Source organism: Phyllostomus discolor, chromosome 3, assembly GCF_004126475.2.
Source record: "Phyllostomus discolor isolate MPI-MPIP mPhyDis1 chromosome 3, mPhyDis1.pri.v3, whole genome shotgun sequence".
NCBI lineage: Eukaryota > Metazoa > Chordata > Mammalia > Chiroptera > Phyllostomidae > Phyllostomus > Phyllostomus discolor.
This window is the reverse complement of record NC_040905.2, coordinates 165,270,877-165,284,848: the sequence shown is the minus strand read 5'-3', so window position 1 is coordinate 165,284,848 and position 13,972 is coordinate 165,270,877. Positions and strand designations below refer to the sequence as shown.

Here is a 13,972-nt window from a genome sequence, read left to right as displayed (position 1 = left end):
CCTTGTACTAAATGCTGATTGGATCCTGTCACCTTCAAAAGCCAAGAGTCACCTAACTTTAAGACATTGAAACTTAGACTGTAGACAGAAGCAGCAAGGAAACAAATATGTACTCAATAATTATCACAATGACCTGTTGCTAGCCTCATTTCACAGACGGGGAAACTGAGACTCAGAATGCTTAAGGCCATTGCCCAGGTAGTAGAGGGCATTTCTACCTTGTCTGTCTTGAGGTTATTTCACTGAAGAGGACAAAAGAGAGCTGAAGTGAGGAGTGTTACTTCAGGATGTTGTTAGAGAGAAGTCAAAGCCACACGGTATGTTTAGGTTCAAAACTGAGTCTGTTTTCATTAAAATAGTTCATTAGAGAATCTTTGAATGTTTGGATTGTGTATATCATCAAATGCTTCCTCCCTGGATGAGACAAGTCAGTTGAACAAATAACGAGTTAACCCCTCACATACACACTTGCTCACTTTGGAAGGGGTTCAGGAGGAAGTCAGTGAGAGAAAAGTCTCCACAACTGCCTGTGAGTTTGCGGGTGAGGGAGCAGCCAGGGGCATCACCACTATTGATGGGCAAGAGGCATTTGTGGAAGTGAGGACCCAGGGTGTGAGTCTGGTCAGGGTAGGGCTGCTGTCAGACACAATGCTTATTTGTGGGTTTTCTTTGAGACTCCAGTTGGTTTTGGTGACCCCATCCCCATGAAATGAACAGGGAATTTGAGGCTCTGGCAGCTGCAAGCCAGGAGGATCTGCTTTGCAGGGGGTACCTAGGAGCGGATGAGGAATGTCTGGCCCAAGATGATTCTGCCTGGGTGCTAGGTGGAGTGGAAGGCTGAATAGGGTCCCTTCTCTCTTTTCCCTTTGTGTGTACTGCATTGAAACAAACAGAAAAGGAGCCTTCCTGTCATGTTTAACTGTGCAAGGTAAGGGCGTAGGTTTTAGCGCATTATCCCTTTGTTTCTTAAGCGGTAGGAAAGCTGGTCTGCAGCAATGGCTGTGCCAGGCTGTGATCCCAGGTCCTCAGACTCTCTGATGTTCTACAAAAGGATGCTTAATACACTTCTGTTTATTTTGAGAATTAAGAAGTTGTTGCCCTAGCTGGTGTGTCTCAGTGGTTTGAGTGCAAGCCTGTGAACCAAAGGGTTGCAGGTTTGATTCCCAGTCAGGGCACATGCCTGGGATGTGGGTCAGGTCCCCAGTAGGGGGCATGTAAAAGGTAACCACACACTGATGTTTCTCTCCCTCTCTTTTTCCCTCCCTTTTCCTCTCTAAAAATAAATAAATATAATTTTTTTTTTAAAAAAAAGAAGTTCTTAATGGGAGAAGGGAGTCAAAAGTTTTTTAAAAATGTTATTCTAATATTTTTGTGAATTGTGTATACATGTTACACAAGAAATTAGGGGGGAAAGTACTGTTGATACTGAGTAAATATTTACTTTCTGTTACAAGTTCACTTTACTTTTTAAAATGGGTAATTCCCAGTGCTTACCAGGGTTATGGTAGTTCTGTCAAGGAAGAAGCACTGATAACTTACCTTATTCTGTTTGCAGGAACTCTTCTTTGCCAGGGCTTGGCCCCTTCTCTATACAACATGCAAAGTGCAGAGCCAGCCCCTCTTAAATTTGTATTAGACTGTAGAACTGACAATTAAGATATATTTCCAAGGAAAGCATAATCCTGAATAGCCCCTCTCTTGTCACTACTCTTTAATTACACTTAGGTGGAAAAAACACATTTAATTGTTTCAAAGATTTTTTTTGTAGTAAATATATAGTAAATGGGGGGAAGATTAGAAAAAGGGGGGTTATTTTTTTCTCAGCTTGTGGTTTCTAATTACATCAGTTACAGCTTAGCCTTCCTCTTAACTAGAGTGCAGGCATGAACTGGAAAAGAATGAGCTAATCCATGATAGATCAGGTTGAATAAAGATCTCCATTCATATCTTTAGCTTTTATCCCTTGTTCTGAGTGCCAAGAATTAATGCTGTTTGAAAGTGCAAACTGAACCTGCCAAGCTTTGGACAGCCAAGATAATCCTAATTATTTTGAATGTTAGTGAGAAGGGCCGCAGTTCCACTCTGGAAAAGAGTTCTGTTGTGAAACATTAAATATCTGCTAAGTGGTATTGATTGGACATGATTTTATTTCCAAACACTATGGTTATCATGAAGCAGAAGAATCTGTTGTTTAAGAAATATTCATCAGCTTTTCATCAAACTCTTAGGCCTGTAAACTCCAGGAAACCAAAGAGGCCAGCACTTTTTTCTGTTCCTGTCAGCATCTAGGTGAAGAGTTGCTAACACTTGAAGAAGGCCACTTGCATTTTTATTTTTAAATGATTTTTAGTGAGAATTTAATAGTATTTAACATATAGAGGGAGAAAATTTTTTTCTCAAGCATGAATATCCTGTTTTCTCACATCACTGGAAGAGAATTATTCGTTCCAGTCCATTGACTTCCAACAAATCATTCAAGTTAAAAGTCAGGGGTCTTTGCAATGTCAAAAGATTTAGCAGTTAGAGTGGTTTTTGTTTTGTTTTTCAGAGAGGTGGGGCTTTTTGGCAGTATACAATATTTTCCAAAAAGAATACTGATGGTTAGATGGTATCACTGAAGTTATCTTACGTTTTTTTTTCCCAACATTCGTTCTTGGTAAGAGTAATTGTGTGTAAGGTTTTTTGTTTGTTTTTAAATAATAATAAAGACCCTTTAGCTTCTGTAGACAAATAGGCTACTTGAGAGAAAACAGATACTGGGCTTGCTGGTTCAAACAAGGGTCAACCTCAGAGGTTTACCCACCTTTCATTGTAACATAAAAAAGATCAGATGGGCAGGGTTTCCTTTTTAAATTTTTTTCCCTCCTTTTTCTTCCTTTTCAGTCTCTACTTTTGGTCTCCAGAAGTCATTTCTTCCATTTCTGTAAATACTAGGAGCCTGTTGGTGATTACAGGGTAGCATAATCCTGAATTGTTCATTGCGTGTGAATGCTTCCTGCCCCCCCCAACCTCAAGGCAGCTACCCCTATCCCTGCCCCCAGCTCAGCACCAGAGCAAAGCACTAACATCTTTACTGATGCAAATAGTGGTGTGCTGAGCATCTTTGGGCCCATTACTCTTTCTTTCTTTGGGCTTATTCCCCAAAGTGGAATTACCAGGTCAGAGGGTATGAACAGTTTTATGGTTCTTATTACATGCCACTAGATTGCTGTCCAGAAAGATTGAACCAATTTCTAGTGCTCCAACAGCAGACCCTTACTTACAGTTTCACTGACACTAGGCATTAGCATTTTCACAAAATAATTAAGAGAAGCCTTTTGAGTTGAAATTAGCCTTGTGCAGTGCTCATTAGACTCAACTTAAAAAGCAAAAAGTGTAATTTTGACTTCTGAATTTTTAATTGGTATAAAATGATTTACATTGATCAATTATTGTTCCTCCCCCCTCCCCCGCCCCACAGAGTGTAATGAAGCTGCATTAAAATGGGGAGGGTACCTTTAAGAACGGTAACATAGATTTTGGATATTAGTTACTAAGATAAACACTTTGAAATCTTTAGTGCACTTGGGTCTACTTTCATGAAGTGCTACACAGAATGAGTCAAACATATACTATCCCTAATTTCAACAGCCCATTATTCAAAGAATGCTAAGCCTGGAACAGAAATAAAATAACATGGATTTAAATTTTGTTTGGAGAAATGCTTTAAAATACTCAGGTATATTTCAAAACAGATAGAGTTCATTTATTTGCATCTTCTCTGTAGTACAGTCATGCACTGAGCACACCGAGTGTGCTTAGAGCCTTCCTAGTCTGTGCAGGTGACACTCTGCATGTTTTTGTAGCCCCAAGTGATAGGAATACTTGCCAATACCGACAAGGCAAATGTGGGTAAAAGGAGTCCAGCCTCAAATTCCTTTCTTTTGCAGAACTCCTATATCTCTCTTTTGTAGTCCCAAATCCTTTAAATGGGGAGTGGGAGGTGTGTGACTGGGGTGAGGGCATCTCCTAGATCATCTGCTACCTGAAGGCAAAGGCAGGCCTGGGGTTCAGAATGTCTGGAGAACACTCCTTTATAGCCTCTATTCCTCTATAGCCTCTGTGTTAGCCTGACAGGAGTCCATGGTTTCACTTCCTTAAAATCACAGAGAGTTTAGAAAGGTTCAGTGGTCAATGACTAAATGTGTCACCCAAGGGTGGGATGATGCAGGGGCAAAAGCAAGCTGAAGGGTTGGGTTCACCACTGCCACACTGCCCTTGGCAGCTTCCACAGGGTCCTTGTGTAAAATGGAGAGAATAATTCTCTCAGTGAAAGGTTTGAGGATTAAACACTTCATTAAAATATGTGGCATACAGGAAGTAGTAGATGCTCATTCCCTTCACATCACTTCTATTCAGAACTTCAGTTCCTGCTTTGAGGTGGGGATGGAGCTTGGCAGATTAAGTCTTAGACTCTGGCTGGCTTTTGGTAGGCTCTCCAAACCTGCTATATAGTAAGAAGATGTCAGAGCAAAATCTATCGCTGTTGGAGAACATTTGTATATTTGTGTATATACAACATCCTTGTGCATGTAACAATTCATAATTCATCTTAGATTTGCTGGGAATTTTAAATCCATTTAACAATTCAAACTTTAGAACTTTTTATGAACTACAATAAAATGAAGGCTTCAGAATTCATAGATTTCCAGTTTTTTTTGGTTGCTATTATATATTTATATATGTACATGTACCCTTATTGGCATTTATAAAATACCACTATTTAGTAGCTCTTTCTTTTAAAAAGTTACAAACTATTACTCTTGAATTTTATGTAAGTTAACTAAACAAATACTATCAATATCAAAATAATTGCTTATCGGGAAATTACCTAAATTGTTTTTCAAATTTACTCACTATGTTTTCAGATCATGCCTTTCCTTACTGGATATTGAGGTGTAGCCATACAAAACTATCTGTCTGTTCATGTGTATGTCACATTAGAAGGGGCTTTCTGAAATAATTTGGTCCAGTGGAGTGGTTTAAAGTTCTGCTTCTTAAATCCCAGCCCTGTTCTTTTATTTTTGTGCGGTTTCACTAGCTGCAGCAAACCTTTTCCAAACCCATAACAAGTGTAAATGGTGTTCTCTTGTAAAAAGGTCTCTTCAGCATGATAATATACCTTATTAAATTCCAAACATAATAAGTATTGATGGCAAACACATCAGGACCCAATACAGCTTCTACTATGATTTAGTTCTCTACAAATGACTTCAACACTCAGCTCCCAATGCATTTTGCTAATTACATCATAGATTTCCCTATTGATGAACACAAGCTGAATTAACACAGGAGCACTAATGTACCCTTTCACCATTATTGTTGTACAAGAAGCCGTGGCAGATGCTGGCAGTTAGTTACACAAACATTAGTATTAACGATTGGCCATTTGGAATTGGTGACAAACTACTGCCCGGCAAAATCCTGAGGCTGAAACCAATCAGGAAGTTAATGAGGAGAGAAATTACCACTGCAGCTTCCCCTTAATTACATTCACACTAGGCAGGAAGGGAGTTCTGGGGGTGGATCTGAACTCAGCTAAGGTTAAGAAGGTCAGAGACCCTTTTTCTTTAATTTTGTATCTACTGTGGTTTGTAAGGTAGCAAAAATTGTTTAGCACTTTATTACTTTTGCGTCCTTCATTTTTAATGTCAATTTTTAATAGAAGTTTTATGTTCACAGGTTTGCTTTTTAAAATCTTGACCTGAGTTCTATTTTAGTGTTGTGGTATTAATTCAATTTCTTTTACTTTTTGTGGTCTTAAAAAGCTTCTCTCACACTTACTGCTTTTTACTTTTTAAAATGGCATGTTTGTATGTTTGCTGACTCCCTCTACCACTACCAAGTGTTTGTTCCCCTACATCCAAGAGAAATAACTGATAAGCTATCACCTTCATTTGCTATATATTGAAAAACTAGGGTTACCTGTCAAATGGTGGAAATACATGGGTGGAGTCTTGCTTAGGGCAATTTGTCAGATTGATTATTTGACAAGACAGGTTCTATTAGCATCTTTTATATAAAGGAGGGGCTCTGTGAAGGGTGGAAATAGTTTCCCCAAAGAGGGGAAGACTGTTTTTTGTGTTTAATGAACATAAAACTAGAACTTGGCTAGCTAACTTCTCCCAGTAGTTAAGTAGATAATAGTGTTCAGAAATACTTTTATATTCTAAAGAAGTACTAAGGACTTGAATGTGTCTATAAAAACACTCAACTGGGAATAGAAATGTAGAGTGCCTCTTTCTTTGTTGAAACCTAATTGAAGACTGAATGTAGAAATACTAGACACTTTTAACACACTCTTCTCCCTCTGTTTCTCCCCACTTCCCAGTATTCTCGCCACCCAGCAGTCAAGATTCTGGCTTGGTTTCCCTCTCCAGCAGCTCTCCTATTAGTACCGAGAGCACAAAGGGAGTGCTTGAATGTGAATCGGCCTCGGAGCCCAGCAGCTTCACGGTTACTCCCGTCATCGAGGAGGATGAGTAAGCCATGCCCATGCCTGTGGTGGTTCACTTGGAATAGCAGGCTTATTCCATGTATACACAGGGTTTGTCGTTAATATTTTGCCTTGGCTTAACTGTTGAGAACGAGTTTGGTTTATACTCATTAGGTCTTAGCCCAGAGGCTAAAATACATTTGGAATAGTTTAGGATTGGTGACTACCATTCCCAAGAGTTAAGTGGTTTGCTCATGGAATCAAAACACTAAATAGTAGGGTCCTTCATTTTTTATGGCACAGATTTATGTGTAGTTTTCAAGAAATACAGTAATTCACTCAAGTAAGAAATATGTTTGCATCTAAATGTGTCATAATTATTAGATATGTTAGTTTTAAAATGAAATCGTAGGTACTTTAGATATTTTTGAATTTTAGTATTTTCATTAAAATTTTAGAAAACATAAATTTAGTCTGACTGGTGAGAAGAAAAGAGCAAAGTTAGTGATGGTTTTAGAAATCTACAGAAGGTCAGTAAGTGGAACTGTATGTTTGTGTTGCTGTTGGAAAAGCCTAGCCCTTACCCCATATCCTCAAAACATGTTCCCTTTCCAAAACATGACTGAAATACAGTCAGAAGAAAAAAATATTGCTCTTAGGAATTGCTACCTTTTCTGTAAAGAGTAAGTTGACAACAGTACAATTTAAAGTAACCCCAGTAAGGCAGAGTTCCTGGCTGTTTCTAGAATAATATAAGAGTTTACCATATACATTCTTTCTACTACAAGAAAAAAATGGATGCAATCTAGATTATTTTGTAACCTTAGGTTGTAATCTGATTTGAAAATAAGTACATCTTTAAAAGTTACTAGATATTTCTGAGTTCATTATTTTGTTAAAGATTGCTTGTGGTATACTTCCTTATGTAACAGAAGCCATCCTGAAATGAAACTAGTCTTAAAAAATTCATTGTTCTGTAGTTGCAGCTGTACCTGAAATAAAAATGTTATTGATGACTGAATTTTCTTGTGTGTATATTTGGTTAGCTATATTAAACAGGAAAAAAGAAATTACTTGTATTTTCTTCGCTCTGTGCTTTGAAAACATCTATTTGATTTCACCCCCATCTGTTGTAATCAATAACCTGACCATCTTGTTTTTTATTAAATGCACTTACTCTTAATTTCATCCACCAGTGGTTTTAGAGAGAATAATGTGGAGTTACCTATATAGGTTTGACATTATAAATCACTTCTTGGGGCTGAATCGTATAGTGGTATCGATTGATCCTGATATATCACAGAAATTTACTGTCACTTCTGTTTTCAATTAAAGATACAATCAGTCAGATAATGACTTAATTGGATTTTACAGAAGATTGAGTTTTATTGCCGAGTGCTTTACGAGTTTAGTTAAGGGAGATCATTTTATCACACTTGTCAGGCTGCTGCTACTGCAGCCTGTGCCCTTCTGGGTGGTTGTAGCTGTAGCTATTGTGACAGCAACGCCGGGAGGCTGCGGAGCGCGCAGGGAGGGACCCGGACGTGGAGTCGCCACCTTCAAGATTTTAACGGTGGCGTCCTTGGAGATGGAGGTCCTTCGATCACCTGGGCACTCGCTGCTCACTGCCCAGACCTTTCTCATTTCTTTGAATAGCCAGCCCTGGCTTCTTCGGATCCAGGAATCCTCCAATTTCCTCACTTTAGTAGTTAACCCCCAACACATTAATATTGCCTGGCAGTTTTTGTTGAAGGGAGAAGCTCGGCAAGTCCCCTCAATGGGGGGAGTGCTCCCTCCAGCACAGTCCCCCTTCAGTGACCCTGCATTTCTGGAAAGCCAGGCGGAGCCTGGATAAGCGTCCCAGCGCTCTCGGAGCCTTGATTGAGCACCCTCTGTGTCCTTAGTGTGCCCCCAGGGCCGGGCTTCGGTTGTGCAACTCTGTTCATCTGGGCCTGCTTCTGGCAACCAGGCTGGGTGGGCAGCGCCCGTCCTTCCCGGAGGCCCCTCGGGGGCCCTTGGCCCAGCGAGTCCGCCTGCCGCGCCTGACACCAAGTTTGACTTTGAATCGGGCAGCCGCCGCCCCGTAGGGACCCTGACGTGGGTTCCCGTCCCAGAAGGGCCACACCATTGGGAGGGCCTGGCCCCAGGACCACCACAGGCCCAGGCCGAGTCGTCAGAAGATCCGGCCTCTCCTTCCAATAGCTCCATAAAAGAGGGAGCTGGTGCCTTCCTCCCGTGCCTGATGCGGTTGAGTAGGCCAGTGACGCCCGTTTGCTACTCGGGTGTTTATCCTTGACTGCCACGGAGCGGGTGCCAGGTAGGCGTAGGACCTGGGCCAGGTGGACGACATTATGAATTTACCTAATTCTGAACACAAGGCAAAACATTGCAATTAAGTATTGACTAATGAATTTTAAACATTTTTATGCACATTTGAGGGGTGGTCATTTGTTTCACAACTCTACCCCCTTGAAAGGAGAGCTTTTATGAGTAGGACGGGATCCTCCTGCGGTGGTATCCGTGGTGTGTGCGGTATACGAGTGTGTGCAAGTAGTGCGTGCTGCTCTGGTGGGCTGCCCGGACGGCCCTTACTTTACAGGCGCATCTGTTGCTCTGGCGCTGGCAAACCGAAGCGGGCTTGCCCGGCCTTCCTTTCCTGAGCCCCGGGCAAAGTGCCGCCATGCGACGTGGGGCTTTGGGCAAACAAAGCATGCGTCTTCCTCCTCAGCCGCCTGCAGTGGCTGGGGGCGAAAGCATCCCATCCCAACTTCCAGCAGATGCGGTCCCGGGCCGGTGGCCCACCCGGTGCGTTTGGCTCTCAACCGACTAGTGCCGCGAATTGTGCGCCGCAGAGCTAGGGCTTCAGGGAAAGCCCTCGGTGACACGCTTCCTCCCCGTCACAACCGTTGCCGTACTTGCAGTGGGGCTCTCGAAAACCCACGCACGAAACCGCAGTTCGGGGCAGATGCGTGCGTGAACCAGACCTGCCTAGCAGGCCCCTCTGTCTTCATAGTACCTCGTGGAAACAGGACTCCCACCCACGCATAGAACCCGAGCCTTTCTCCGCTTCCCATGAACTTAAGTGAACGGGTCTCACGCGTACACCTGACGCTTCGCATCAAGAGGTATTACAAGCGCTTTATAGAATGCTATTTGTGCTACACAACCCACCCCCCTCACGACCCCAGAGAGCAGCCTGTTGTTAGAGACGGATTTTCCTTGGCTCCCCTCAGCTGGTCTTGTCCGCCTGGCCAGACCGGGTCGCGGCTGTCTGCCCTACGTTGCCGCTGCTCTGGAAAGATTTCTCTGGAAACTTGAGCGGTGCTTTAACCCTCCTTTCTCCCTCCGCCCACCCACCCGAGTACAAGGCCTGATACCTGCGCTGCCAACGACTCGCCTTTAAAACACGACTCTTCCCCCAACCCCTTCACAGAAACTCGAACGAGCTTGACGCAACCAATTGTACGTTAAGTCTCCCCCAGCAAAACAACCTGCAAACTTCTCAACAGTTTTGAAGGGGGACCCTAACAGCTGGCGAGGGACCCGGTCCGGTAGGCGGGGCGAGCTGGGCTGGGGGCGGGGTGCTGGCTGGGTGGGCGGAGCTGCAATTGTTACGGAAGTCGCACGGCCCAGAACTTTGTCTTGGACAAAGTGTGCAGTCTCACCTCGAATTCCCCAGGTTGGGGTGCTGTTCGAGTCTCGGTGGTATTCTCCCGCGGGTCTGGCGTGGGTACCTGCTGTTTGCATCCACTTTGCCTGGGATGCGAGCAGCGCCGGGGCTTTTGCCTCTTTATTCCCCAGGCCCTTTACCCGAGCTGGGACTTATTTTCTGGAAGCCCGCCCGTTCTCCCCCTTCCCCTGAAGTGGGGCTTTGTGCTGGGACAGGAAGGGAGGGGGGAAGGGAGAGGCAGAAGAGAGTTCTGGAAAAGGGGCTCGTTCTTAGAAGAACTGCACTAGAGCGAGCCCTGGGGAGAGCTGGCTTGTCCCATGAATGTTGTTCTACTTACCTGAAAAGATTTCCTTGGCTTATTTTTTTTTTGTTTGGTATTTTAAAATTTAAAGTCAGAGGGGTAAGATAAGCCTGTGCTGTTCTCACTTTTACCTTGTTGGGTACGTGTTTGTTTTTTTTTAACCCTTTACACAGAAGGCAGACAGGGATCTTCAGACCGCCCACTGCAACCCTGTCGCGGAGCTTTGACCACCCTTCTCAGCTCATGTCCAGTCCCCCTGCTGCGCAGGTTGGGTCCGACTGAGCCTAGGAGCCCAGAGCAAGTTCCCACGCTCAGGGCCAGAGCCTCCAGCTCCCAAGTCCGAGGGAATCCACAGGGCAGTGGACAGGCCGAGGCCGTGGTCGCTCTTCGATCTGGAGGCCAGAGAGGACTAAGCAGCCGCGCCCTGGGCTTACTGGGGAAACTGGCCTGGCCCCAGGCCCAATGGGGAGCGGCCCGAGGAAGCACTTTTCCGATCCCTTCCTTCGAAGGCCTGGAGTTGAGGTCGCTGCTCAATAGGCGCCTTGGAGGAAGCAAATGTGGGAGCGACACACCCACCCCAAAAGGTTGGGATGGGAGCGGCCTGTGTCTGGGCCAGGTCTGAGGAATCTGCACTTTGGGAGCATGTGTTCCCAAGCTGGAGTCGCTGCTAGTTTCGAAAATTCGAGAACACGAAGGCCCAAGCAGTAGCACCTGCGGGGTTGCAGGCCTTTCTGCACCCTCGTTTGTTCCCAAAGGCCTAGGCCCCTGGAGAGCCTCCGGCAGCCCACTGCCAAAACCGTCTGAGGATATGACCGTCCAGGACTTACTTTTTGCTTAGTTGTGTCCCCAGACCCGTCAACTTCAGGTTCAGTCACCCCGGGGCACACGCGGCCTCTGCCCCACACCCCAGAAGGCAGCTCTGGGAATATCTTGGGGTGTGCTCAAGAGTCGCTCCGCTCCCCAAATAATTGAAGGCGACAAGGGCATTTTGTCACCTCAAGAAATCGATTGCTGGTTATCCCACCCGAGGCCTTACTAGACATTTGTTCCCCCCTTTCAATTTGAAGCTGGCCAAAGAGCGATGCTTAGAGGCACGGACAGTGTGAGAGCTAAATTCATACTTGGTAAGAGAGGGCTCTTCCCCCCCCCCCCCCCGGCATTCAAAGGGCTTTCTGCACGCCCCCGGCTTCCAGCGTCACTGTGGCCGCGATTAAAACGACAAAATAGGAACCCTGACCTCCCCCTCCATGAGAATCCAGCAAAGCAGAAAATGTCCTGATGTATTATTCAGGACAATATGAAACTGTCCTTTTGATTGTTTCTTGAGGTGAGGAGCAGCTGGCAAGACTCCCAGATTTGGAGTCAGAACATCCTCAGTTTCTCAGCAAGGACACCTGCATTCCTCAAGCTTTTACACACGCCCGTGAGATTGTGTGCATGCCAAGGGAAAGAACCACATACACACATTATCTTTTAGCTTTTCACTGTTAATATCTGTCACACTTCTACTGAGTTAATTGTGGTTTGAAAACACACCCCACCCCAAAGCAGAACTCAAATGGGTCCAGTCGAGTGAGGTTACATTTAGTTGTAATCCTCCCCTCTCCCTTTCCAATGTCTTTGATTATTTTTCCCATAAGTGGAGAAGCAGGCCGCTCCTCCTAAATGTGATTCGGACCATATGCTTTCTACATTCATTCCCGCTTAGGCTTTTCTTCTCCGCACTAACTGCTAACACGTTATAGTCACCTTGAAATTTCCTCTGCTATTTTCCAATTAAAAGCTTAATAGCCCTGGAAACGGAGTTCATGTGGTGAAGTTTACCATAGCCCCTTGTTCTAAAAGGCTTTCTGCTGGGATCCCATTATGTGCTTGAATAAACCCTTTCTGCAAACAGAAATGGGACTCGGGGTTGTCAGGTGTTGGGTTACAATAGACTTGGAGGCAGGGGACATTTTACCAACATAAATACAAACCTGTCCCTATAGGGAGATGTTGTCAAATACTGGGATATGGAAAACATTCCCATCAAATATGAGAAAAGGATTATTATGTATATCAAATGAGTATTTAGATCTCGGGTCCCGATGTGCACTGGAGTGAAACTCGAGGCCCGGGACCAAATAATGCCAGACTGAGTGGCAAAGAGATAGGGTGGCTAGGTGACCGAGGGAGGAAAGGGGGCCGCTTTGCTAGTGGGAATGTCCCCCTGCCTTCAAAACCTGGTACAGAGCTCTGCTACTTTCCTTAAAAATAAGTAAAAATATTGTACTCCCAAGGTTTTTACAGTCCTGGTTTCCCTGGCCGTTTGGAGAAAGTTGGGAGAAATTTGGCTTTGGAAAAACGTCCATGGTCTCCGTGTAGCCAAGAGACCTGAAGATTTTAGTGCAAACTATCACTCCCAGATTCAGTGTCATTCTAGGTCCTCTGTATCTGTCACGTGAAGCCATGCGCTGCCAACTCCCCGCTTTGCAGCCTCTGGCCCACAGGACTGCGGGTGACCTCTATTTCTAGTCCAGAGAACTATTAAGTTCCTTCTGGTTGTGGTGCTTTAGGGCTTGTTTTCCGACCGAAAATTGGGAAAAAAGGAGGGATTGAGGTGATGGTGGGAGTATTAAGGGAAAATCTGAGGGGTCCGAGCCCCAAGGCACTTCAAGCCTCCAAGGGTTAGCATTCTCACGCAAGAGTTCCTGCTCACGCCCCACCAGGTCAGCATCCAGCGAGTCCCACCTTCCCGACTGGCCTCAACCGGGGGTGAGGGCGGCTCTAAAGACCTCTGGGGAAACATGCACACACCCAGGGTCTCTTTTTAATCCTCCCCTCCTGAAGTCGCCCTTCTATGCTGTGGGGTTGGCTGCTATGACTCAGGGAGGTGCTTTATTTGAATTCACAGCAAACACAGAGGGACGTTTTCGGGTTGCTTGTTTGCTTCCAGGGCGGAGAACTACGGCCTTCCCTAGGGGACGAGGACCTCTGTGAGGCCAAAAGATTGACCATTGCAGCAAACTGATCTACACTCTTGTCTTGTGTTCCCAGCTCCATGACTGCCATCTCCTCGGCTTCACACCCGAGCCATTGTGCTGCCCAGCGCTGCTGTATCCACTTGTATTTTGTTCTGTTTGGGGAGGGGGTGTTTAGTCGTCCCTGTGTTTAAGACGGTAGTCCGCATTAGGCCAAAACGGCACTCTTAGGAGATTAGAAACACGCAAATACAGTTTGAACAAAGTTTTATGTTGCTGTCATGTCCAAGGGCCCCCTCCACCCCTACTCAAAGACAATGGGGTGGGGGAGAAAAATGGCGCTATCCATATCCACGACTAAATCGAGTCCGTGTGGATTTGAATTGTGTAGCACGAGGTCTCCGTTTGACGGTTCAGTGGCAGTTGGGCAGAGGAGAGATCATATCCAGTAACTTTTGAGCCGCCATTCTTAAAGTTTAGACCCAGCACTTAAGCAGCATCTTCACACGAGCGTCCCTCCCTCTTTTCAGGACTGAGATTGTTCGTTAAAGCAGGGGAGGAGGTTA

At 44.9% G+C, this 13,972-nt stretch overlaps 1 protein-coding gene across 1 annotated transcript in view; it reads left to right on the top strand.

The window, feature by feature from the left end:
• The window catches only part of DMRT1 (doublesex and mab-3 related transcription factor 1), a 102,231-nt gene extending 94,705 nt beyond the window's left edge, over window positions 1-7,526 (top strand). The window contains exon 5 of the mRNA XM_028525127.2: window positions 6,371-7,526. Coding sequence (XP_028380928.1) covers window positions 6,371-6,525 — 155 coding nt within the window. The 3' untranslated portion in view covers window positions 6,526-7,526. The remainder of the gene's footprint in view (window positions 1-6,370) is intronic.
• The last annotated feature ends 6,446 nt before the right edge of the window (window positions 7,527-13,972 follow it).